At 37.5% G+C, this 23,608-nt stretch overlaps 2 protein-coding genes across 6 annotated transcripts; both read right to left on the bottom strand.

The window, feature by feature from the left end:
* Positions 1-212: 212 nt before the first annotated feature.
* Positions 213-8,680, bottom strand: LOC130566848 (uncharacterized). 3 transcript variants are annotated; one of them, XM_057354645.1, is made up of 9 exons: positions 8,381-8,680; positions 7,923-8,025; positions 4,501-4,709; positions 3,907-3,949; positions 3,688-3,797; positions 3,366-3,607; positions 2,382-2,541; positions 2,155-2,262; positions 213-2,024 (listed from the first exon to the last, which is right to left on the bottom strand). In XM_057354645.1, the coding sequence occupies exons 3-9, from the start codon at positions 4,700-4,702 to the stop codon at positions 1,936-1,938; spliced, it is 954 nt and encodes a 317-aa protein (XP_057210628.1). In that variant the 5' UTR covers positions 4,703-4,709; positions 7,923-8,025; positions 8,381-8,680; the 3' UTR covers positions 213-1,935. The 3 variants fall into 3 exon arrangements, with proteins under 3 accessions (XP_057210628.1, XP_057210630.1, XP_057210629.1); XM_057354647.1 differs by having other exon boundaries at positions 8,492-8,680; XM_057354646.1 differs by lacking the exon at positions 8,381-8,680 and having other exon boundaries at positions 7,923-8,355.
* A 526-nt stretch (positions 8,681-9,206) lies between these two features.
* LOC130567524 (uncharacterized) lies at positions 9,207-16,630 on the bottom strand. 3 transcript variants are annotated; one of them, XM_057355705.1, is made up of 8 exons: positions 15,478-16,630; positions 15,028-15,230; positions 14,778-14,832; positions 14,431-14,639; positions 14,132-14,186; positions 13,933-14,021; positions 13,079-13,141; positions 9,207-11,521 (listed from the first exon to the last, which is right to left on the bottom strand). In XM_057355705.1, the coding sequence occupies exons 1-8, from the start codon at positions 16,593-16,595 to the stop codon at positions 11,388-11,390; spliced, it is 1,926 nt and encodes a 641-aa protein (XP_057211688.1). In that variant the 5' UTR covers positions 16,596-16,630; the 3' UTR covers positions 9,207-11,387. The 3 variants fall into 3 exon arrangements, with proteins under 3 accessions (XP_057211688.1, XP_057211689.1, XP_057211690.1); XM_057355706.1 differs by having other exon boundaries at positions 14,431-14,636; XM_057355707.1 differs by lacking the exon at positions 9,207-11,521 and having other exon boundaries at positions 12,198-13,141.
* Between the last annotated feature and the right edge of the window lie 6,978 nt (positions 16,631-23,608).

Raw genomic sequence — 23,608 nt, 5'->3', positions numbered from 1 at the left:
GTAGCATCAATGGTCATCAATGGAGTTGCGTGCAAACAGTGTCGATCCTAGACGTCTGGGGGCCCCAAGCATACTTGCAGGGGCCCTTGTACAAATACTTAAAATTATACATAAACTTAACTGTAAACTATAAAAAAATGAAAATAATAAATCAATTAACACACTTACACGAATGAAGAATAAAAGACAAAAAAATTAAACTGACAATAAGAAAAAATTGGTATAAATTTTAATTCAAATTCTGATTGACAAAATGCATGGCTCTGGAACACGCAAACGTTGTTTTTACTAACCAAATGAGTGATTTACTAACAAAAATAAAACTTGACAAATACAGTTTAATCAAGAAAACTAAGCATACAAAAACACATCAATAATTCTCTAAATGTGATGGAACAAATTAAAAATACATGTTATCATTGGCAAACGAAATACACCCAGAGTTTGTAAATGAACTGAACCTTCAAAATAAAAATTCTCTCATCATTTACATGCCCTCTTGTCATTTCAAACCTATATGACTTTCTTTCTTCTGCAGAACACAAAAGGAGATATTTTGAAAAATGTTGGTAACAGAACAGCACAGTCCCCCATTCACTTCTATTGCAACCAATGCACGTAAATGGGGAACTGTTGACAGCATTCTTCAAAATATCTTCTTTTGTGTTCTGCGGAAGGAGGTAAGTCATACAGGTTTGAAATAACAAGACGTTGAGTAAATGATGACAGAATTTTCATTTTGAAGGCGAACTACTCCTTAAAGGGATATTTCATAGGTAAAACTAAATTTCCCAATGTTTTACTCACCCTCAAGGCATCCTGACTGACTATGACTTTCTTCTTGAAGAATAATGCAGTCGGAGTTATAAGACCACGTATCATTTTTCTTCCAAGCGGTAGAATGGGAGTGAATGGACGTAGACTCCGAAAAGTGCATCCATCGATCAAAGAACTGCTCGACACGGCTCTGTGGTCTTAACACAGGTCTTCTGAAGCGAATCGATGCGTTTGTTTAAGAGAAATATCCATATTGACAGCGCTATTAACGTTGATGTCTAGCTTGCGTTATCCCTCTGCTGAGCGTGAACCTGAGGCTTGTTTCTCCGGCAAATGATGCAGGCGTGTCGTAAGTTCCGCTGACGAACGCAGCATTTTTTCGTTTTGTTCCAATAGGATGTCGTCTCCTCTGCGCGGGAGCTCTCATCACCGTCATTTGCCGAAAAACAAGCATCAGGTTCACGCGCATAAAACATGGGGAAATTTTATTTTGCCTGTAAAATATCCCTTTAAATAAGACTTGTACAAAAACACATGGCTTCTTGTTCTTTTGCTTCGCATTGTTGCAGGTTTTTTTCCCGCTCCAGACGGATATCTTTGTTTGTATTGACCTTAGGTGCCAGAAAGATTGCAAGCAAGTGAAAATCCTTTGGTCTCTAAACAACATTTGTTACTGGAGTCATCACAGTCATGTCCTAGTGGACATCAGAAACATTATAACTAAGTAAAAACATGTTTGATATAGTATATACAATAGATTATTTGTTATTATCATTACACAATATTTATTACTTTGGAAGCCACACCAGGTTTTGTTTTGTTTTTACTTCGGACATTGGATCTGATTGTTGGCATGCACTAAAGCAGGTTGTAAGTTGTGTGCGAAACATTCTATCTGTAGATTTACAGTAAGTGACAAAGATGAAGTATAGTGATTTTAGCGATTGCAGTAGTGTTTCACTCAAAGCACTTGCATTGATATACAAAGAGATGTTTAAATAAAAAAAAGATTCGCTAAAGTTCCTTGAATGACATTTGGCCGACTGTGCATAAATCAAGAAGTAACCGAAAATTAGGAGAGTAGAAGTGAGGCATTAAGCTGTTGTGCTAGAAAAAGGCGTAATGTTTGTATTATGCAAATGATGCATGTCTGGGCAATTACAGTTGGTTTTTATGATCTTCGAATAAAGAAAACTCAAACTTGGAGGCACTGAAAGAAATCCTATCTTGGTTCACTGCTCCAGGACCTATGGAGGATTTATATATAAAGTATAGAATGGTCATTAAGAGTTTATGTTTACAAGTAACTTAATTTACAACAGTTGACTGTCTCTGAATTTGAATCCATACAAGTACACAAGAACAGCTATCACTCACCCATATCTTTTGGTTTCTTCCGACACAATCGATCAGCTGTGTAGCTCAAATGCTTCTTTATTTCAGTTTCACAATCCTTCTCAGTAATTTTATGCTTGGATGCAGCTTCTGAAACAGTAAATTCACCATTGAATGTACTGAATGAAAAGTGAAGTCAAATGCAGACAATATAAATAAACCCAAGCATTCTTAGAATGTGTGAGGTGTTTCTGCAGCTGATGTGTTACCTTTTATTATATCTGCTAAACCAAGACGAGAGAAGGGTCTTTTTTCCCCTCTCCCCTGCCAGTTAAACTCTTTAGCCAAATCATCTGTTAGGACTTTTTGCATTATATTCTTAATCACAGCCTTCGGCCCAAACCCTCCAAGTCCTGACAGGTATTTTACCTGTGAAGTAAACAAAATTACACTATTATTTATTATTAGGTTTACACATTTCCAATGAGTAATACTTTATTATATCATTGTATAGTAATAAGGACAGTTAGCTTGTAATAAACCCATTTAGAACAGGGGTTTTCAAAATTTTTGAGGCCTTCCACTCTATTCAACAATATTCAAAGGCCCCAGTGTCACTCACAAAAATTCAAAATTTTTACCCAATAAAAATGGCCAAATAATAGGAAATATCTTGTTCTTAATATATTGAAATGCTCATTCTGTCTAATTTTAAAGTATTGGTCATATTGAGGCCCCCTTGGAAGTCAGCTGGGACCCCTTGTTGGTAACGGCCCCCTGTTGAGAACCACTGGTTTAGACCATGTCCACATTACTACGTTTTAATTTGAAAACTGAGTTTTCATTTTAAAAACACTCCTTGTCCACACTCCTGTTTTATATCCTGTTCATGAGTGAAACGTGAGACACTTCAACCTGTGTCGTTTCTGTCAGATGTTTATTTACTTTCTGGCTTATTACATTGCGGCAATGTGGAGCAAAGGCACAGCGTTATTTTTTTAAAGAGAGATAGTGAGGGATAGGGATGTTGATGCAGGTAACACAAAACTATAAATATGCTATAAATAAAACTATAAATAAAAATTTTCATTGACAAAAACGTTGTCTCAGTGTGGACGGAAGGCCAAAACGGAGAGAAAAAGATGCATTTCTAAAGGAAAATGTATGAATGTGGACAACGTCTTGGAGTGATACCTGTACATTATCCTTCACTACACTGCATTATATTGTCTTTAAGTGCAGTGAGGACTCACATATTTTTTGCGCTGTACTGTTTTTTTGAGCTCCTGTTCAGTCTTCTCCAAATCTTCAAGGGTTAAAAGAGGTAGATTTGCGTTTAACGGAATATCTTTCGAGTGCGTGCTGCTTGTGCTGCTTGTGCTGCTGGGGGCTGCGTCAGAAACCTGAGTCTCTTTTAATAGTTTCTGTAACATGGTGGAGTTTTTATCAACCTTGCTCTTGATTTCTTTCAGCATTTGGAGGATTTCATCCTTGTCTGTTATGTAAAAATAGATGAAATTTACAAAGGAAAGAAAAAAGACAATTCTCATGTATGTAAAAAATAACTGGACTGACCATGAGTTGACATTCTGGACGCAGATGTTGATGTAGATGGGTCTAATGGTGGATTTTTGGACATTCCTTGTGGGTTTTCAGGTTTTTGTCTTTTTAGGATTTCAATGACACTAAAAAGAAGCAATCGAATAGAATGACATTTATTTGAGAAAAAAAACTAATAAAAATGATATAACTTTTAATAGGTTAAATCTCCAAAAGATATTTGTACATACATACTTTTTCATTCTTAGTTTTTCCTTCTGAGCCTCTTCCAAAGTGTCTATGATAACAGAAATATTTTATTAGTTAAGCTCTATTTGAACACACAGCAATTCCTCTGTATTCGTTAAGAAAAAATGATAAGACGATTTACTTAAATATTTCATTTTTAATACATTTAGTTTTTAATTATGAATATGAATGACAAATTTAAATTATGTAACTTCAGATGTTATGTTGTGTGTTGGTCATTTAGCTTTGGGTTTTCCACTGTATCGACTAAAATATAGGTCACCATATTAAGAGTGCCTATTGAGCACTTGCCCATGCAGGGCACTTTTATCCCTTAGATTTATCGTGTGTATATTTTTTATATTATTCATTTAATATAATCCATAAAATAGCACTGTTGTTGTAAAATATGTCATGGGGGGGGCTATTGGGTAGAAGTTCATTGATGCTTTTAAACGTGTTCTGCATGAATTTACTTGATCAGACTTCCTGCTGTCTGTATTCAGAAATATGATGTCACTCTGAATGCATCATACATTACTGACATTTAAAAAGTAATGTAACATTATGTTAACAAGATGTTAGAATAGTAACTGTTACCACATTCTTCATGACAGTGAATTTTTAATATATCCCATGGTATTCCTGCTGTTAAAGGCTCAAGTTTGTTTCTGACAGCTTCTGTACACTTCTCTGGTGATCTGAATGAGGGCCAGTAACATTGTCTCTTGTCTAGGGTCAACCAGTTTGATGCTGCCACCATCAATTCGTTTGAATCTTGCAAGGTAACAACTGCATACATTGTCTGCCTAAGTAAAGACAAAAATTGCATTAAAATTGAATAAATTAATAATCAATTCTCAGCAGTGTGTCGCCACATAGACATTTTTTAGAAAGATATTGAATATGACATTTACAAACATTATACAATATGAAGAATGGAAGATGGACGGCGAGGATCACACATGAATCATGAAGAGGAAACAGATGTTGTTTCATCACAGTGTTTAATAAAAAAATTAAATGTTCAAATTAGTTTGTGCATTATCCGTTTGTGTTGTGTTGGCCATTTGTTCACATTTCCTTCTAAATGCCCCCAAATTTCTGTGTACTCTAAAAACAGTTATGTTAAAAAAAACTCCGCCCACAACAGGCAACGACTTGCCCTATTAGCTAAGACACACCCCAGAGTTAGTAGCACAGTGTCCGGCATTGTTGTATACTCTTTGTAGCGATTGTATGATGTCTGTGCCCAAGAGGCATTACAAATGTAGTGTTTTGGGATGAGCATAAAATTCTCTATAGACTTCCACCATCTGACTCACTGAGGACATCCTGGTTACATTTTGTTCTTGCTGTGAAAGCTGAAAAACACTGATATAATGTGTGTTTTAGATACCTCTAAAAACACTTCTATGCCCTTTGAAGTCCTGCTTACAAACGTGTCATGGTCCATATGCTTGTTTTATTATCCAACTTGGGTCTGAACTGATAAAGCATTACTGTTTGTGTAATAGGGATGGGCGATATGGCCCTAAAACTTTATCACGATAATTCCTGGTATTTCTTGCGATAACGATAAAAATGACGATATATCCATAATGTCATCCACCGCTGTTTTTTGCGTCAAGTGATAGTAGCTGCATGTAGTCTAGACCCTCAGAAAAACAAATATTATCAAAAAGTAAAACTTACCCCAAATCAAACAGCTCCTAAAATATACCTACAGTGTTTTTGTAAATATAAAATATAACAGTGAGATTCGACTTCAAAAGGTTGTAGTAAAGAAAAGTTAAATGAACTAAAGCTCAATAAACACATAATGTCATACCTAAAACTGTATATATTCTATTGTTGGGTGGAAACGATCGATCGCATCACGCTGTCAATCACTCTCTCTTGAACTGTGTGAACCTTCTCTTCTCACAGCAACATACACTGAATCTGTCTATGACTCGCGCTACAGAAAGAGAACAGAAAAATGCGGGTAAAAGAAATCTAATTAAATAATCCATGCTTTTATACGCTCATAAACGTATTTAAAATAACGTAATACAAACTCGCATGTGTACCGTATGTGAACAGGCAGCAGTGCTGTGCGCGCTGTGTCGCTATGAAAGCACATGTGCACGGGACGCTCCGTTCATCCTGTATATAACAGGTAAGAAATCATACTAAACTATTTGCGCACGCGCGCATAACATCTAACGAATGTTTAAATAAATACTTTTAGCCAAACGAAATGTTGTGGTGTAACGCATTATGACTATCAACGAATACTTAACAAACGAATTAAATAAAACGAAAGTGAAACTAAACATTAACTCGGACGCATCTACAGTGCCAACCTAAACGAGATTTAGAGCTTTAGTGCAAACTCTTTCTCATCTTCACGTCCGCCCTCCGCTATACCCGTTTTCACTTCACATGTGAGCTGTGAATGGGTCTCACAAAGATATCTACAAAGAGAGGGGATGACGTCATCAACTAGAATTTATCGTTTATATCGCGGGAAGACTAATTCCTATCGTGTGGGGAATTTCTACCGGTATATCGCAAACGATATAATATCGCCCATCCCTATTGTGTAACCGGTCTGACTTGCAACCGCTCCGTGTAACATCCCTTGCCATAGCAGACAGGGTGCACTGCAACCTCGCCGTAATAGAATAAAAACACAATTGCGATTTCTAACGAGGACTGACGTTTACACTAGGGTGACCACCACCCGACAAACCAAATGCGGGACAGGTAATCCGTTTGTGTGAGACAATGTGGGACACCGTTGAAAGCTAGAAAAGTCAGGCTTTAAAAAATAGTGGCGTTTTAATGAGCTCGTTGCACACTGGAGTGCACCGGGGGGCTGCTTGTGACACAGCGCTGTTAAATAAACAATGGCGCAAACAAGCGTCTCATGTGCGTTTCGGGTTAAAGAGCGTGTTTCCTAATGTGACAACTAAAAACCAACAGACTGATGAAAATGCGGGACATTTTCTTAATATGCGACGTGCGGGACAAGGTGTGAAAATGCTGTGCGGTACTCATGTACACTTTCACACACTAACAGGCCATTACGTCTTAAAAAAGGCTACAGATTGATTCGTGTGTTGAACTAATGAGGTGAAACTGACGCCATTCTTACTGTTTATTGCTAAGAGCTAAAGCTCAAGGTATAGTAAGACGGGACATCCTCCACTCTGAGCATTTGACCAATCACAACAGACTGTGAAGCCGAAACAAGCGAATATGGTAAGGGATGGAAAGGTGACCAATCACAATAGATTGACCAATCAGAGCGTATCGGAAAGAGGGACTTTATACAGCAGAGACTGGAAAAAATCCAATCGTTTTGTGAGAAGAGAGACAGCAGTGAAGAATAAAGGTGAGTTTCTTTTTTTTCGAAAACTAAGAGTGAACACCTGTTATAGTGCACCACAAGAACACAATGAAGTAAATAAATATACCCTGAAATATGACCCCTTTAACTCATGTGTACGTTTTCTACACTAACGTTAGTGGGGGTGAGCGGGGCACAACCTAACGCTTTCTGGTTTCAGCTCAATCACTCAAAAAAACATTTGAGCTTGATTAATCGTATTTTTACAGAAGCAACATACACGTTTTTGCTGCAATTGAACACTTAAAATTTATTTCTAGAACTTACCATTTCTGTACAATTAGAGCAAAAGTGAAAGAAGTACAAACGTGACAAGACTGTGGGTGGGGTTAATTGTAACTCCTAAATAACACAATATTATTCTATGAATTAACTATGTCAAACATCCATGTTACAATGAATCCTGTGCTAGTTTGTGCCAGTTTCACCCCTACAACATACTACAGTATTCTTATTACACTTGGTTTTGTTTTCAAGGCAATCTGTTGCTTGCTTTTTCTTTCTTTTTCCAGGTTAACCAGTTGGATTTTACAGTTTACAGACACAGCAATGATTTATACTTAAAGACATTATTCATACTTATAAACTACCTTTCAGCACAGAACTAATTTAATGGAAGAGTTACCTTGTATGTATCAGGGCGATTTCTGTGGAAATGACGCTGTTGTTGATTCAGATTTCAAGTCACACCAGGTTTTAACCATAGGGGTGTGGCCACAAGGATGGAACTGGTACAAGAAAAACAAATACAAAGACACCTCAAAGGCACTGATCAGAAAGTCACAGTTCGAGTTGAACAACAATGTGGTTTTTCGATATCAGGCTCTATCATGTTTAAATTATTGTGAATGCAGAGAGCCCGAGGCATATCAAATGGTTGCATTCCATTCCCATTCATTGTATTGACAGTGGCGCATATTGTAAAGATTTATTATCTTTGGCTGCATTTAACAGCGTGATAGTATGGTGGTTTTTCTAGACATATTATTGACTTTTCTTATATTCTATTATTGAGTTTTCTTATATAAAATAGTTTTCTTATATAAAATAATACATTTAAAGGTAGTTATAGAGTTCATGTACTTCTCTGATCTTAACAAGGGCTACGGGAGTCTTGTACGAGTTTGAGCACTTGAACACCTGCGTATGTTGCAGGCCCCGCTTTCAGAGACCTCACAGACAGATTACTGTAACCTGTAAAACAGGAATAGTGTCAGAAGAACGGGAGAGTCGCATCTGCTCTTTCACAGCTCCTCTGCTGATCTTTTTATTTAATGCACAATCAGTACAATTCCAGTACAAACAATTGCTTTTAAAGCATTTCTTTACATTCTTTTGTCTATGTACAGCACTTGAGTGTCACCAACATCAAAATAAATCACATACTGTCACTTTCTTGTTCCTTTCTTCATATTACCATTTTGGTTAGAAGCATCTTATAAACCGCAATAATGTTATTACCAACACAAAGTGATTTTATATGAAGTTACTCATCATGTTAATGTAAACTTGAATATTTCAAATACTCTTGCTTCTTAAACCAATGTAAACCGCAATTCACTCTTTTTCTTCCCTAGAAGTATATTTATAATGGACTACTAGATTCAGCTTCTCCATGTTTCATCAGTGAGTGGTCAGTGACCATAAAGCGGCCAAACGCGACCGCAGAGTGAGCCTCCAGAGATACTTAACGCTATTAATTACACATTAACCAAAACAGTCAACATTTTGTGACCAAAAAACGTAATACAACAACAGTCAGATATAATGATCACTGGAGCATACTTAAATTACTTTTCTTCAATTAGTGTGAAATCACATTAACCAGACAACAATTCTCAAATCGCATCCCAATTACACTTACATTCACATACATTGTTGCAGGCCCCGCTTTCAGAGACCCCGCAGACAGATTACTGTAACCTGTAAAACAGGAATAGTGTCAGAAGAACGGGAGAGTCGCATCTGCTCTTTCACAGCTCCTCTGCTGATCTGAGGACGCATTCGCAGTTCGTCGTTCTGTCTGCGACTCCCCAGTCAGAATGCCAAAATAAGAGTCCTTTATTTTTCTCTCTTTGTAGCTCAATATGCAATAGTTAGCTTGCACATAAACACTGCATTAAGAAATAATGTGGTGAATGAACTTAAAACAATACAAATAAACCGAAGAAAATAAAGCAAAAACATTACACAGTTGTGTACATACTTTGTGTGTATCACACGTACACACCAAATATCTTATCAAATTACGACAGGAACTGCAAGTACATCACACACACTTTTGTAGAGAAGTTTCATTAAGAACGCTGGGTTGTTTATCATTATCACACTAAACCATGAGTTAATTTTTAATAAAACCAAGGTTAAATCATGTATCGTCCGCAAGCCCCCGGAAAGGTGTCAAGATAAAAAGTACTTGATATACGTATGTGTTATTGCACATGATATACGTATGTGTTATTGCACATGATATACGTATGTGTTATTGAGACGTCCGAAAGCCCCCGGAAAGGTGTCAAGATAAAGAGCACATGATATACGTATGTGTTATTGAAAGCGCTCCCTACAATTAAATCCTAACATGGTACGCCGGAGATCTTAATATGGTAGGCCGGAAATATAACTGTAGCAAGTGCAGGATGAAATATAACTGTAAGAGGCATAAGGGGATGGACTAATAAAAATAAGTGATGTCATGTAAAAACTGGTTGGTAGAAGATGAGGTCAGGTAAAACCTGATTGGTTTGAACTGTGATAACAACTTGAGAACAATGTATAAAAGATGGAGTCAGACATGTATTCGTGGGGCATCTACAGATGAACTCTGTGTGTCTCACTTTACTTGCTCGAGCAAATAAAGATTGAAACCTCTGGAAACCTGGCTCTCTGGTCTTCGTGAATTCTTTCAACATTGGCTGACCGACTTTTCGCCACGACAATAGCCAAAGTGGTGCAAAGGTCTGTTGAAAAGATTATGATCAGTGATACCAGTGATGTGTCATTTGAAGCTTGTTATTGACGTTGGTGAGTGAGACTGGCGTTTGTCTTCTCCTTTACTCATAAAGGCTGCGATGTCTGATCTCTTCCATAGAGCCTCGACATACAACATTCTGTGTAGACTTTAAATGTGCCATTGTTTGGCTGTTTTCGAAGCTTTGATTATGTTCTTTGTGTGTAACAATGGATGTTCATGTTTCTAGTTTCAAAAAACGCTTTATATTTCACATATGCCAAGTCTATTGTTCATCGCTGTTCCTCTTCTTCTCACAAAACGATTGTTTTTTTCTGGTTTCTATAAAGTCCCTCCTTCCGAAACGCTCTGATTGGTAAAGCTGACCCAGTCTGTCGTGATTGGTTCCCCGCTTAGAGCGTGTGTCCCACCCAAACCATATCAGCGAGCTTGATATGTGGGCTACAAATAGCCGGTCTGAATTGGAGCTAAATCGTGGCTACGCACAAAACATTAAACAAATTAAACAAAACGTTTAACAAAAAGTTGTTTTAGGAAAAACGACATGTAACCAAATTCGATGTTATTTGGGCTAGAACCCAGCAAGCAATAGCCTTCATTTCGATGTCTCGGTTAAGTATAGACCATATATAGTCCGGCTATGAGTAACCCACTTCTAGCCCAAATAACCTTGAATTTGGACAAACGTGCGGGCTATGTTTGGACGGCTTATTAGACGTGAAATTGCTTGCTGGGTACTTTCTGTATCCGCCTCTGCATAAAAGTATAACTTTACTGAACTTGTGTTCGTTATTTGTGTTTTTCTGTGATGACTTGACAAGTTTTCAGTCACTCTCAAAAAGTTAAAACAATTCCAGTTCCCAGCATGCTTAACATGGGACTGCATTAGGAGAGTAGCCTACATTTTGAAATTTAAGCATTATTTTATAAAGTTAATTCACCTGTTGTATATACAGATGCAGAAACAATTAAGAGACCATACCAAATCAACAAATTTAAACATCAGGAGTGACATAAAGTCATCCAACAGAAATGTGAAAGACTGACAGCATGACAAGACACATGAAAACTGTGATAAAAGTCAAGGTTATCACATTAAAAATACTTTCTGAACTTTGCCTAAATACATGTACAAATATTATAAGTGAATATGAATATTAAAAGGGAATCATATTCATTCATATTTTTCTTTGCAGTATTTGAGGTCTGAAAAAATACAGAGCATTTTGACCTGTTTCTCCAGTATTCATTTCCTGCAAATAAATCCAAATAAAAGCAATATTTTTATTTATGAAATTTGGGAGTAATATTGTTATTAGTTCACAGAATAAAACACAAATGAACATTTAACCGAAACATACCTATAAATAGTACATTTTAAAATCTGAAAAATGGTCTCTGAAATGGTCTCTTAAATTTTGTCCGCAGCTGTAGTTTTGACAGACTTATGCAGAGTTGTTTTAACCCAGCCATGAGTTGAAACAACCCAGCATTTTTTAAGTATAAAATTCACACTGATCCGACAAACTCCAACAAATGAGTTTGTTGGATCAATTTGAATAAGAATTTAAAATGCTGGTGTTCATTGGTGTTTTTAAGCATTTGATAATTCAGTGTAAAATACCCTTAAAGGGAAAGTTTAACAGGTAATTCTGAGGTGTATAACAATACCAACAATTATACACTCACCTAAAGGATTATTAGGAACACCATACTAATACGGTGTTTGACCCCCTTTCGCCTTCAGAACTGCCTTAATTCTACGTGGCATTGATTCAACAAGGTGCTGAAAGCATTCTTTAGAAATGTTGGCCCATATTGATAGGATAGCATCTTGCAGTTGATGGAGATTTGTGGGATGCACATCCAGGGCACGAAGCTCCCGTTCCACCACATCCCAAAGATGTTCTATCGGGTTGAGATCTGGTGACTGTGGGGGCCATTCTAGTACAGTGAACTCATTGTCATGTTCAAGAAACCAATTTGAAATGATTCGAGCTTTGTGACATGGTGCATTATCCTGCTGGAAGTAGCCATTAGAGGATGGGTACATGTTCTCATTCTGTTTACGCCAAATTCTGACTCTACCATTTGAATGTCTCAACAGAAATCGAGACTCATCAGACCAGGCAACATTTTTCCAGTCTTCAACTGTCCAATTTTGGTGAGCTCGTGCAAATTGTAGCCTCTTTTTCCTATTTGTAGTGGAGATGAGTGGTACCCGGTGGGGTCTTCTGCTGTTGTAGCCCATCTGCCTCAAGGTTGTGCGTGTTGTGGCTTCACAAATGCTTTGCTGCATACCTCGGTTGTAACGAGTGGTTATTTCAGTCAAAGTTGCTCTTCTATCAGCTTGAATCAGTCGGCCCATTCTCCTCTGACCTCTAGCATCAACAAGGCATTTTCGCCCACAGGACTGCCGCATACTGGATGTTTTTCCCTTTTCACACCATTCTTTGTAAACCCTAGAAATGGTTGTGCGTGAAAATCCCAGTAACTGAGCAGATTGTGAAATACTCAGACCGGCCCGTCTGGCACCAACAACCATGCCACGCTCAAAATTGCTTAAATCACCTTTCTTTCCCATTCTGACATTCAGTTTGGAGTTCAGGAGATTGTCTTGACCAGGACCACACCCCTAAATGCATTGAAGCAACTGCCATGTGATTGGTTGATTAGATAATTGCATTAATGAGAAATTGATCAGGTGTTCCTAATAATCCTTTAGGTGAGTGTATGTTGGCGGTGACTAGATTTCAAGTTACAGACATTACTGTTTTTCTGTAGTAATGATAAATTCAGAATTGACTTGCCTGTGATTAGCAGTGACTGCCGGCTGATATCCGGTGACTCATCATCACGTTTTCTTTTAACACCTGTCAAAAGATTTAAAATAACTAATAACTTCCTTAATACCAAGCTGTAACGCAAGCTAACAAACATGAATGAGGTTTTATGAGAAGTATTTTATACCTTGCCTAGTGATTGTGGTTTTGATATAATCAGAAAAAATAAGAAGTGTGAAATGGATTGAATGCATTGGTTTAATTCACCCTAAAGGTGAGGGGGTCTCGGGGGGACTGAATCCCCTTTCAATTCAATTCAAATTGATTTGTATAGCGCTTTTCACAATTTTCATTGTTGCAAAGCAACTTTACATACATCATAATAAAACATTTAATAAAAATTATACTAGGGGAAAATTAAAGAGAATATACAGTATGGTATTAATGGTATTATTGCATGTTTTTCTCTATGCATTGTAACTGATGTCAGTGGATTGTCAGAAACTGTAAATTATTCAATCGAAGTATATTTAATTTAGGCAATTATTTTAAACATTGTTTTCAGGACTGGGAGCCTAAAATTACAATACACCAGACCAATTTGCAATAATACCAAAACGGATATAAAAAAAGAGATATTTAGGTCTGTCCAATATTATTCTGGTTCTGGATGACAGTAGGTTGTGGCTGTAGTTGTCATCAGGTCAATTGCCCAACATCATTAAAACTATTGTTATTCCATGATTTTTATAAATTAAGTAAAAACAGCAAACAAAACAGGAGGTCTGTACTCTGGACAAACAACATTTTTACACTTCAGAAGCCAAAAAACATTCATCTTAGGCCATATATAAGATTCTTAAAGAAACTGGTTATCTCACCAAAGGTTTGAGTGGATTGTGATGTCAGCGCTGCATGGATTGGATTTATTGTTTTTTGTTTTTCAAAACACCCAAGAGAGGTAGAGGGCCTAAATATATATATGCATTTATATTGTATATTTAATATGTTACATTTTATAACTTTAAGCGATTGTAGCAAATGTATTAAACTTAAAGAATCCAAATGTTTATTACTTACCGTTCCATCTGCTCACTAACTGCTTCACGTTTCTCTTTAGCCTGCCTATATGCGGCTACAAGACACGCAAATATTTTATTATATTATGAGAGTACTTTATGGAAAAAGATATCTTAATTAGAAAGTTAAACATGGATTGATCATCAGTTTGAAACATTGTTCAATATTGTCTGTCTGAGATAAGCTGCTGTGCACTCATGCTTCATGAATTTACTTTCAATAGATTTATATCATTATATGAACCTCATCCCATTGATAAATGCTTGTACATGATGCATAAAAAGTACCATATTCTTTACCATATTCTCCATGAAAGACCATTTTTAATTGCTGCCAAGCATTTATTCCTCTTGCAGGTTCAAGTCGGTTCTTTATAACGTCTAAGCACTTTTCTGGTGTCCTGAATGAAGGCCAGTAACATTGTGTCTTTTGTTCATTTAACCAGTTTGTCGGTATCACAGTCAGCTCATTTGATTCTTGCAGGGTAATGACTGCATACATAGGCCTACTTTGTGAATAACAGAAAGAATATAAACTGACTTCTTGATTGACATAGGTTAACATTATCATATTACAAAAGCACGTTTTAAAATTAAAAATTAAGTTGCACATTTAAACGTGAAGGATCAAGATGTTTATTACTTACCGTTCCACCTGCTCACTATCTGCTTCACGTTTCTCTTTAAACTGCTCATAGGTATCTACAAGATATGCAAATGTTTTATTAGATTGACTACTTTACGGAGAAAGAGGAAACCATAATATATCTTTGAAAGTTGTCCTAATCATCAATTTGAAACATTGTTATTAAGTTTGCCTGAGCTACTGTGCATGCATTTTTCATCATGAATTTACTTCAATCTCATTTTACATAAAAGTACAAATTAAATCTTTACCATGTTCCCAATGACAGACAATATTTAGTATCTCCCAAGCATTTATTCCTTTTGCAGGTTCATGTTTGTTCTTTATAACTTCTAAGCACTTCTCTGGTGTCCTGAATGGAGGCCAGTAACATTGTGTCTTGTGTTCATTTAACCAGTTTGTTGGTATCACAGTCAGCTCGGTTGATTCTTTCAGGGTAATGACTGCATACATACTGTGTGAATAACAAAAATAATATTTGTTAACTGATGTCTTGTTTCACATCAGTAAACAATATATTACAAAAGCATGTAAAAATGAAACACAATACTTCTTTAAATGAAAGAAAAGGGCTCTGTGACTGTACATATACGGTATACGCAAGGACAAATATGTAAAAATGTTTAATCATAAGGTACAGTAAGACTTTTATTTATGTGGCAACATTAGTGAAACCTCTCAAACTGAGTTTTTGAAATTACATTTTGCATGTAGCTGGTGGCAAGGTAAAACAATAGAGGATGTCATCACTTTCATCACTTTCTTCTCCATCCCAATCCTCAGGCTCACGTCCCACTCTGTTTAGATGAAATGGTTCACCATTTCCTCTGTGTAACATCACTATGTCATATTCTTCATCAGTGCTGTATGTCACAATGGCTTGTACCTTAACTTGGTCCTCAGGTGGAAAGCAAACTATCACACTTTGTTTGAAAATAAATACATGCTTTTCTAAATCCTGAAACAGCTGCGAGGCGTAGCATTTTAGTGCTAATGTTATGAGTACTGGAGTCAAAGGACAGCCCTGACATGGCACAGACGTGTCCTCTACATTTCCAACAAGGTTTTCCGCAGCACGGAAGTCCTGAAACAAATTTGGATTTGACTGTCTTTGCCTGTCCAACTCTTCCCTAATATAACCCAGCACTGTCTGAGTGTGAAGTGTTTTGGGAGTGATCAGGACAGTAACGGACTCTTTTGGTATCCGTCCCTCTGACTGAGACTCCAGGAAGTCTTCTAGGCGTCTTGCTAGAATAGTTGCGATGAGGATGTAGTCAACGTTAAAGAAGTGTTGACTGTTGTCATGTGGACTTCTCACAGATTCATTGAAACGTCTCTCTGAGCAGTTAAATGTGCCACTGAGGATCTGGTTATAGAGCATCTTTATGTATGGAATTACAACTTGAATGTTCTCTTTATAGAAGGAAGCTGGAATGCCGTCTGGTCTTGGCGTGTCTGACACTTGAAGGGAATGTACAGCTGAGACAATGTCAACCTCACTGAGTTCACTTTCTTGAACCGATGATGAAGCCGTCATCTCTATCCCTAAATGATTTTTATGACTGAGCAGTTGAAAGTGTGATTGTATTTGGAGATTCTTCTGTGGAGTGTCTGTGGAGACGTTGCATATCTTCAAAACCAAAGGCTGATGGTCGGGTCTCTCTAAAGCTCTGATGTCACAACTTGTGACACGCCACATACATTCTTCTGGAGTAAAGAAGTAATCCAGTCTCGAGGAAACGTTGCCTCTGTGGAATGTATAATTCTGCTTTACAGGATGTTTTCTTCTCCAGATGTCCACCAGCTGAAGAGACGTCATAAACTTTTTCACACAGGAAAACAGATTAAAATGAATTCGGTTAAAAATAACTTTGTTGAAATAACAATTCTTGTCAATAAAGGGGTTGAGAACAGTGTTGAAATCTCCACCAATCACAAGCAACCCTGTGGTCATCGACTGCAGGTATCTTGAAAGTTTTTCAAGGGTTTCTGTGTCAGTTTGGTGGTTATAAACACTAACAAGTGTGTAGAGCTGACCCTTCAGTTTACATTTTAACACAACATAACCTCCACAGTTATCCTTTTCAACACTGATGCATTCAAAGTCTAATGTTTTCATAACAAGTATAGCTGTTCCTTTTTGGGATGGGGTGTACTTTGTATAGAAAATGCGCCACTCATCTTCTATACGGTTTATGATATGATCATATGCTTCCCCAATGTGCGTCTCTTGTAAGAAAACAACATCAGTGTTATGTAGTTCTGTCAATTTCTGCTCTCTTTGTTCTTTAAGGCCGTTAACATTCCAAGTGATGAAATTTATGATTCCTTGATCCATGAGTTCCCTGGCGAAACAAAAAGTGAGGGAGGGTAGGAACGAACAAAAACTAAGGATTTTATATGTGATGAACCTATGCTTTCAGTCTAATTCCCACTGGTCCAGAACAATTTAGTGGTGCGGACGTTGTCCCTTAACCTTTTAAAACGTATTTCTAGTACCCCAGAATGATCTTGATGATACTGTTGCCGTTTAGGTACATGCTTACCTGTCTTCCGTGCTTCTTGGTTCTTTACAGCAGTAAAATCCGGTCTAGTAATAAAAACAAGTTTCAACTTAGATTTGAGTTAACGGTCTTTAAGAATACAGGCTTTTACGAAGCAACATGCTAACCAATTGTAAGAAAAAAAATTCTGTAGCGATCACTTTATATTCAGCATAGAGCTGCATCTCTGGAACTGAAGCACTGTCAGTGGGAAACCTCAATTTAAGACTATTATTGCCATTATTATGCTGCAGTTTTGCAGACACAGGCAGGGGCGTAGCAAGCTTTTCAAAAGCTTTTCAAAGGGGATGGATGTGGTTTGTTTGTTAACAATAAAAACGATGAATACAATGACAGAAGGGTACAAAAGACATACAAGATATAAAAAGCTTCCCATTTAAAAGAGTGATACTAGAAAAGTATAAAAACACACTCGGTGGTAAGCTTGATAGTGACATGGGTCTGACAGGACTGTGACTGAGACTGCTAAATTTTGCTTACTTGCGCCTTGAAAAGGGGAGATATAAAAAAACGCCCACACAAAGCTTTTTCTCTGGTGGTATAAATAATGTAACAATTTACTGTTTTTAAACATTAAAATAATATACACTTTTCTTTCATAGTTCTTCAACAGGTATGCAAACAATGACATAATTTCTCACTTTTTCTCCTCAACACGTACAATCAAACACAACAGGTAAATATCCACAAAAGTATTCAGCTAATCAACAAACAATGCTCAAAATATCAAAATCAATTGCACTGGCAATAAACCCATAAATACACTGCTTAACAATGACAATTTGTCCCTCCTCCTCGTCAATTCCCTGCCTTCTTCATCACAGTTACTTTATACATTGCATGCCACATACATAACCGAATTTAGCTATAGCTGCTGAACAATATCCCAATTAGCAATTAGCATTAGTCTAAAAAACGAAATATAATACAGAAAACACTCGACATGTCAACATAACATAAACAGAACATCTTCCCAAACACATATCAAGCTTATTTAAAAACCTCGAAAGCATAAACACTCATTCAAAGTACCTGGAAAAGGGAGATGTAAATAACCATAAGTTCCCGCCTCCCCAGCACGAGCTGACCGATAAATCTAACACACCAAGAGAGGCGGGACTTAAGGCAGAACAGCCAATCATCAGCCGGTCATACTTAAAGCCGGTGTCATGTTTGAGAGGGAGGGGAGAGGAGGCAGCCGCAGCGAGCGCAGACACAGAGCGGCCAGAGAAACGGAGGAGCGACTGCTGTAGGCGTTTGTGCAAAACTGCGGAAAAAGTGCAGGTGTTGAACCCTCTCACCGGGAAAAGTGTGGGTGTTAAAACAGCCATATCCCCCACGGGTGCAACGCCCCTGGACACAGGTGCTGATACAGAACATACTTTGTAAAAGTCCCTGAAAAAAACTAACTAACTTTAATTTTGTTTGTAGACATGATTTCATCGTAACAATAAAAACCCACACCACGCTGAAGAAAATGTCTTTGTAATACTCATTTTAACAATACTGTGTGATTCTCACAGATTTAGAGGTGGGTCTTGTAACAGCACTGCCTTGACTCATATTTTGTCTCATCACATTCCTCGAGCTTAGTGAAGGATGTTATAAACACTTACATTTACGCATTTGGCAGACCCTTTTATCCAAAGCGACTTACATTGCATTGTACTATACATTTGTTTCTGACCATGACGCCTCTGCCGGTTGTTATTTGTCTTTTGCATGGTCTGCGTTTGTTTCAGGAAATTGGCTTGTGAATTGCAGAACACCGGCGCATGGGATTCCTGTCTATTTAAACGGCGTTCTCCGGCTAGATGTGTGTCCTTTCCTTTTTGGACTCCATATTACATTTATTTCGTTGTATTGTTTACCTTGGCTCGAGCTGTGTTCAATTACATCTTTCTTTTTAGTATGTTCTGTTATATATGCGAATAATCGTGGTTAATCATTTGACAGCCCTAAATTTAAACAAAAAAAATAAATGAGGAGTGTAATTAAACATGTGGGCATAAATAATCCTAATATTATTAGACCACTTTGGAAGACATAAACAACACTGGTCCAGACAAATATTCCTGTTTCAGTTTTTTAACATTGCACAAATGTTTGATTAAAATACAACCAACACAGCTTTTATTACCAAATCAAAACGTTGAATTAATATCTTTAAGATTTAATTATTTGTGTAAAATTATATTGTTTAAATGTTGTAGTGTGTTTCGAGAATGTGAAGGGAAATTGCGCTGTACCAAAGTGCCAAGTGATGAACTTCCTACCCTGTGCGCAAACCGATCGGAGCATCAAAGTATCGCGAGCCAAGAGCGATGAGGCAAGTGCTTCCGAATCGTTAACTTTTCACGGTACTTCGACAGCACAGGCAACGATTCACGAACACACCTCAGTGGACGGTCAAAGGAGTCCGGTGTGGATACCTCACCTGACCAGAGAGAGACGTAAGCCACTCATCGAACGCACTAAAAATTCGTGCATTGATTTACCAGCCGGAGAAAACATTGTATCAACTGATATATATTGCCGAATATCTTGCACAGGTAATGTCATACATTACGTAAACAAGAGGAGTCACGAAGCCCTCTCCTGACGTTAGAAAACACAAACGTGCAGCTAAACTGAGGAAAAAATATATTCACGTTTCTACTGCATCATAAATATACTTGAGGAACAACACATCAGTTCAAAGCAGTTCAAAGTGGTTAGACAGGAGACACGTAACTTATTGTTTAATGTTCATATTTCATCGCTTGTAGTTAGGAGAAAGTATTTAGCTGAAACTAAACCGATATTACAACCACTACATCATGTGAGGTAACTTTTTTTATTTATGTGTAAATTGACGGAAAGAAAGTTACCTTGTCAATCTCTGGACGACGGATGGAAACGAAACCAAAGGTGAAGCAGCCACACGGAAATAGGAGGTACTTACTTAGGAGCTAACGTTACTTGCAAATCCTGTGTTCGTACAAAGACTTCGCTTTGTGGTTATAACATATTTATTTAGATTACATTTAGTATTTAATATATTTGCATGCAATGATGATGTAATATTTATATTAACATACATGTATTTATAATATTTATTACGTAATATTTCATTAATTCGTTTAGTGTTCGTCTAGAGTATCAGACTAGATTAATCAGGCCAGAATGTCAGAGCTGAGTTCATTTAAGGTAAACATTAACAGTGTTGGGTGTAACTAGTTACTAAGTAATTAGTTACTGTAATTTAATTACTTTCCCCTTGAAAAAGTAAAGTAAGGGATTACTCTTATTTTTTTCTGTAATTTAATTACAGTTACTTCTGATGTAATTAAACTAAATACTTTGTGTAATATGTGTGTGCTATAGTGGAATTGACATCAAAATTCAAAGTCTAACTTTAAAATCCTTGCTTTAATGTATAATTCTCACATTTGTAATACTTTGGTGAGTTAATAAGAGTACTTTATGTAGTTTAATATTATTTATTTGAATGAATTAAATAAGCCGTTTCATGTCTATCCTTCAATCACTTAAACCATTATTCCTTCCTACAGTGCAACAATACTGGGGAAGGTAAACATTTATGTATTTCAAAATATTCAAGTATCTTCAACACACTTAACATAAACTTTATCAGAATCAGAAAGAGCTTTATTGCCAAGTGTGCTTAGACACAGGAATTTGTCTTAGTGACAGAAGCTTCCTGTCATGGCTCTGCTTCATGTAGTCATGTTTTTCTTGGTCCTGTAGCAGAGCCATGACAAAGTCTTTGGTTATGTGTGGAGAGAAACATATTATTGTCCTTTTGACAATAATATACGTTCTCTCCAGTGTCTTGTCATTGGCCCTGCTCCTCTCGTTTCCTTGTTATCTTTCCCTGAGTGTTTGATTACCCACACCTGCCCTGTGTTATTATCCCTCGTTTGTATTCCCTATATAATACCCTCATATTTCATTGTCCTGTGTCGGTCATTGTATGTGTATGGTGTGCGTTCTACGGTGTCCGTAATGCCTGTGTCTCTTGTTGCTGTTTCGTCTGTTGTAGTAAGTGTTTAGTTTAGTTTAGTCCTTGTCAAGTTTATGTGAGTCTAGTGTTAAGTTAGTTTACGTCTCCATTGCTTGTATTGTTATCTGGTTCTTGTTTTCACCCCATCGCGGGTTTTTGTTTTATGTTTATTGTTAAAATAAAGTCTTTTTGTTCTCCCTGTACTCCCGCTGCCTGCAATTGGGTTCTTCTTCCCCTGTGTTTCGTGACAGCTTCCAGTGCACATACAGGTTAAAAAGGCACAAGTAACAAAACGTAAAAAATAAATATGTGAGCGACAATACACATTTGACAATATTAGACAAAAGGACAATAGACAGTATATTGTATGTACAGATGTGCTATATACAAATGATACTGTGTTACTGTATATACAAGTTATGCAATGGAATGTGGATAGCTGAATATTTTATCAACAACATATGTACAATAAATGTAAGTATATAGTTGTGTATTGCACGTGTTTTATTGCACAGTAGAACATTTAACTGTTCATGAGGTAGATGGCCTGAGGGAAGAAACTTTTCCTATGTCTTTCTGTTTTGGTGCTCAGTGCTCTCTGTAGCACCGACCAGACAGCAGCGGTTCAAAGAGAAAGTGTGCGGGGTGTGAGTGGTCGAGAGTGATTTTGTGCGTTCTTTTACTCACTCTGGATGAGTCCAGTTCTTGTAGATTGGGGAGGGTTGTGCCAGTGATTCGCTCAGCAGTCTGGACTATCCGTTGTAGTCTTTCGAGGTCAGTTTTTGCAGCGGAGCCGAACCAGACAGTTATGGAAATGCAGAGGACGGATTCAATGACAGCTGCGTAGAACGGTAAGAGCAGCTCCTGTGGCAGGTTGAACTTCCTCAGCTGGCGAAGGAAGTACAGCCTCTGCTGGGCCTTTTTGACAATAGAGTCAATGTGATTGTCCCACTTCAGGTCCTGTGAGATGGTGGTGCCCAGGAACCTGAATGACTCTACTGCGGCCACAGTGCTGTTCATGATGGTGAGTGGGGGGAGTGCCGGGGTGTTTCTCCTAAAGTCCACTATCATCTCAACTGTTTTTAAGGTGTTTAGCTCCAGGTTGTTATGACTGCACCAGACAGCCAGCTGCTCAACCTCACGTCTGTAAGCAAACACGTCACCATCCTGGATGAGGCCAATAACTGTAGTGTCGTCTGCAAACTTCAGGAGCTTGACAGAGGGGTCAGTAGAGGTGCAGTCGTTGGTGTACAGGGAGAAGAGCAGTGGGGAGAGCACACATCCCTGGGGGGCACCATTGCTGATGGTACGGCTGTTGGATGTGAATTTACCAATTCACTCTTACTCTTCTTAGCCACTCTAATTTCCTTTGTCAGTGTGTTCTTGGCCTGATTGTATTATTAACATGGTTGCATGCACTGTATGGAAATATTTTATCATAGCATATTTTATTTAAAAAATATATATATTTTCCGGTTCCACAGAAACCAAAAGTCCAAACAAAGTTGTTTCCTTTTTTAACCAACTGTACTGCCTATAATAGCACATAGTTATCTGAGCCGTATACTGACAACTTTTTGTGTAAAGTCCTAAACTAGAGCTAGTAAATTAAATATTAATTTAATTTCTCAAAGCACAGAACACAAATGTTTTTCTAAGCAACAATGCAATTTTACAAAGGTTTTCCTCAGACATTTTCCTCTAATGTGGCCCTCAAACTCATCCTCTATCCTTTCTGCTTCCATTTCCCTGCTTTGCACGAACAAATTCTTATGTCCATCTACAGGGGCCCTTAATGAGTCAAAATAAGATGATCGATATTATTTAGGAACTTTAATTTCATCATGTTTTCATAGCGTACCTCAGTCGCGTGTCGTCACCCTATTGCGCCTGCATGCGCAGCTGCTGTTGTTGCCAGGAAACAGACGCGCACGGGCATAGATTTCTGCACGAGTTGTGTTTTCGGACCTTTCACAGGCGTAAATTAGGTTACTACGTTGCATATATCTGTTTTTGTTGCTATTATCAATGTAAATGACTACACTTAAACAGAGTAAATTGTTTAAACTTAAACTTGAAATGTATACAGGGGCAGGTGCCCCAGTAAAAGGGGTCTAGCGACGCACCTGGCCCGGGGGATGTACTATGAAGCCAGTTTTGAGCCAGGTACGTTTAAGATTAGATGTATTGTGTTACCTGTACATTTAGCATCTTTATCCACTATAGAAGCCTTCTATTTGCTAAAATACAAATAAAGATACA

Source organism: Triplophysa rosa, linkage group LG16 (assembly GCF_024868665.1).
Source record: "Triplophysa rosa linkage group LG16, Trosa_1v2, whole genome shotgun sequence".
NCBI classification, from domain to species: domain Eukaryota; kingdom Metazoa; phylum Chordata; class Actinopteri; order Cypriniformes; family Nemacheilidae; genus Triplophysa; species Triplophysa rosa.
Note: the sequence above shows the minus strand (reverse complement) of the source record. Positions and strands in the feature narration are given on the sequence as shown.

Excerpts from the sequence above, each read along its gene's own strand:
- LOC130567524 (XM_057355705.1), bottom strand. The coding sequence starts at position 16,595 with ATGACGTCTCTTCAGCTGGTGGACATCTGGAGAAGAAAACATCCTGTA. Across the intron at positions 14,187-14,430 it reads GGTCTTTCATGGAGAATATG|CCGCATATAGGCAGGCTAAA; the intron begins GTAAAGAATATG and ends CGTGTCTTGTAG. Across the intron at positions 14,022-14,131 it reads GTTAGTGAGCAGATGGAACG|GCCCTCTACCTCTCTTGGGT; the intron begins GTAAGTAATAAA and ends ATATATATTTAG.
- LOC130566848 (XM_057354645.1), bottom strand. The coding sequence starts at position 4,702 with ATGTATGCAGTTGTTACCTTGCAAGATTCAAACGAATTGATGGTGGCA. Across the intron at positions 3,608-3,687 it reads GTCCAGAATGTCAACTCATG|ACAAGGATGAAATCCTCCAA; the intron begins GTCAGTCCAGTT and ends TTTACATAACAG. Across the intron at positions 2,025-2,154 it reads GAAGAAACCAAAAGATATGG|GTCCTGGAGCAGTGAACCAA; the intron begins GTGAGTGATAGC and ends AATCCTCCATAG.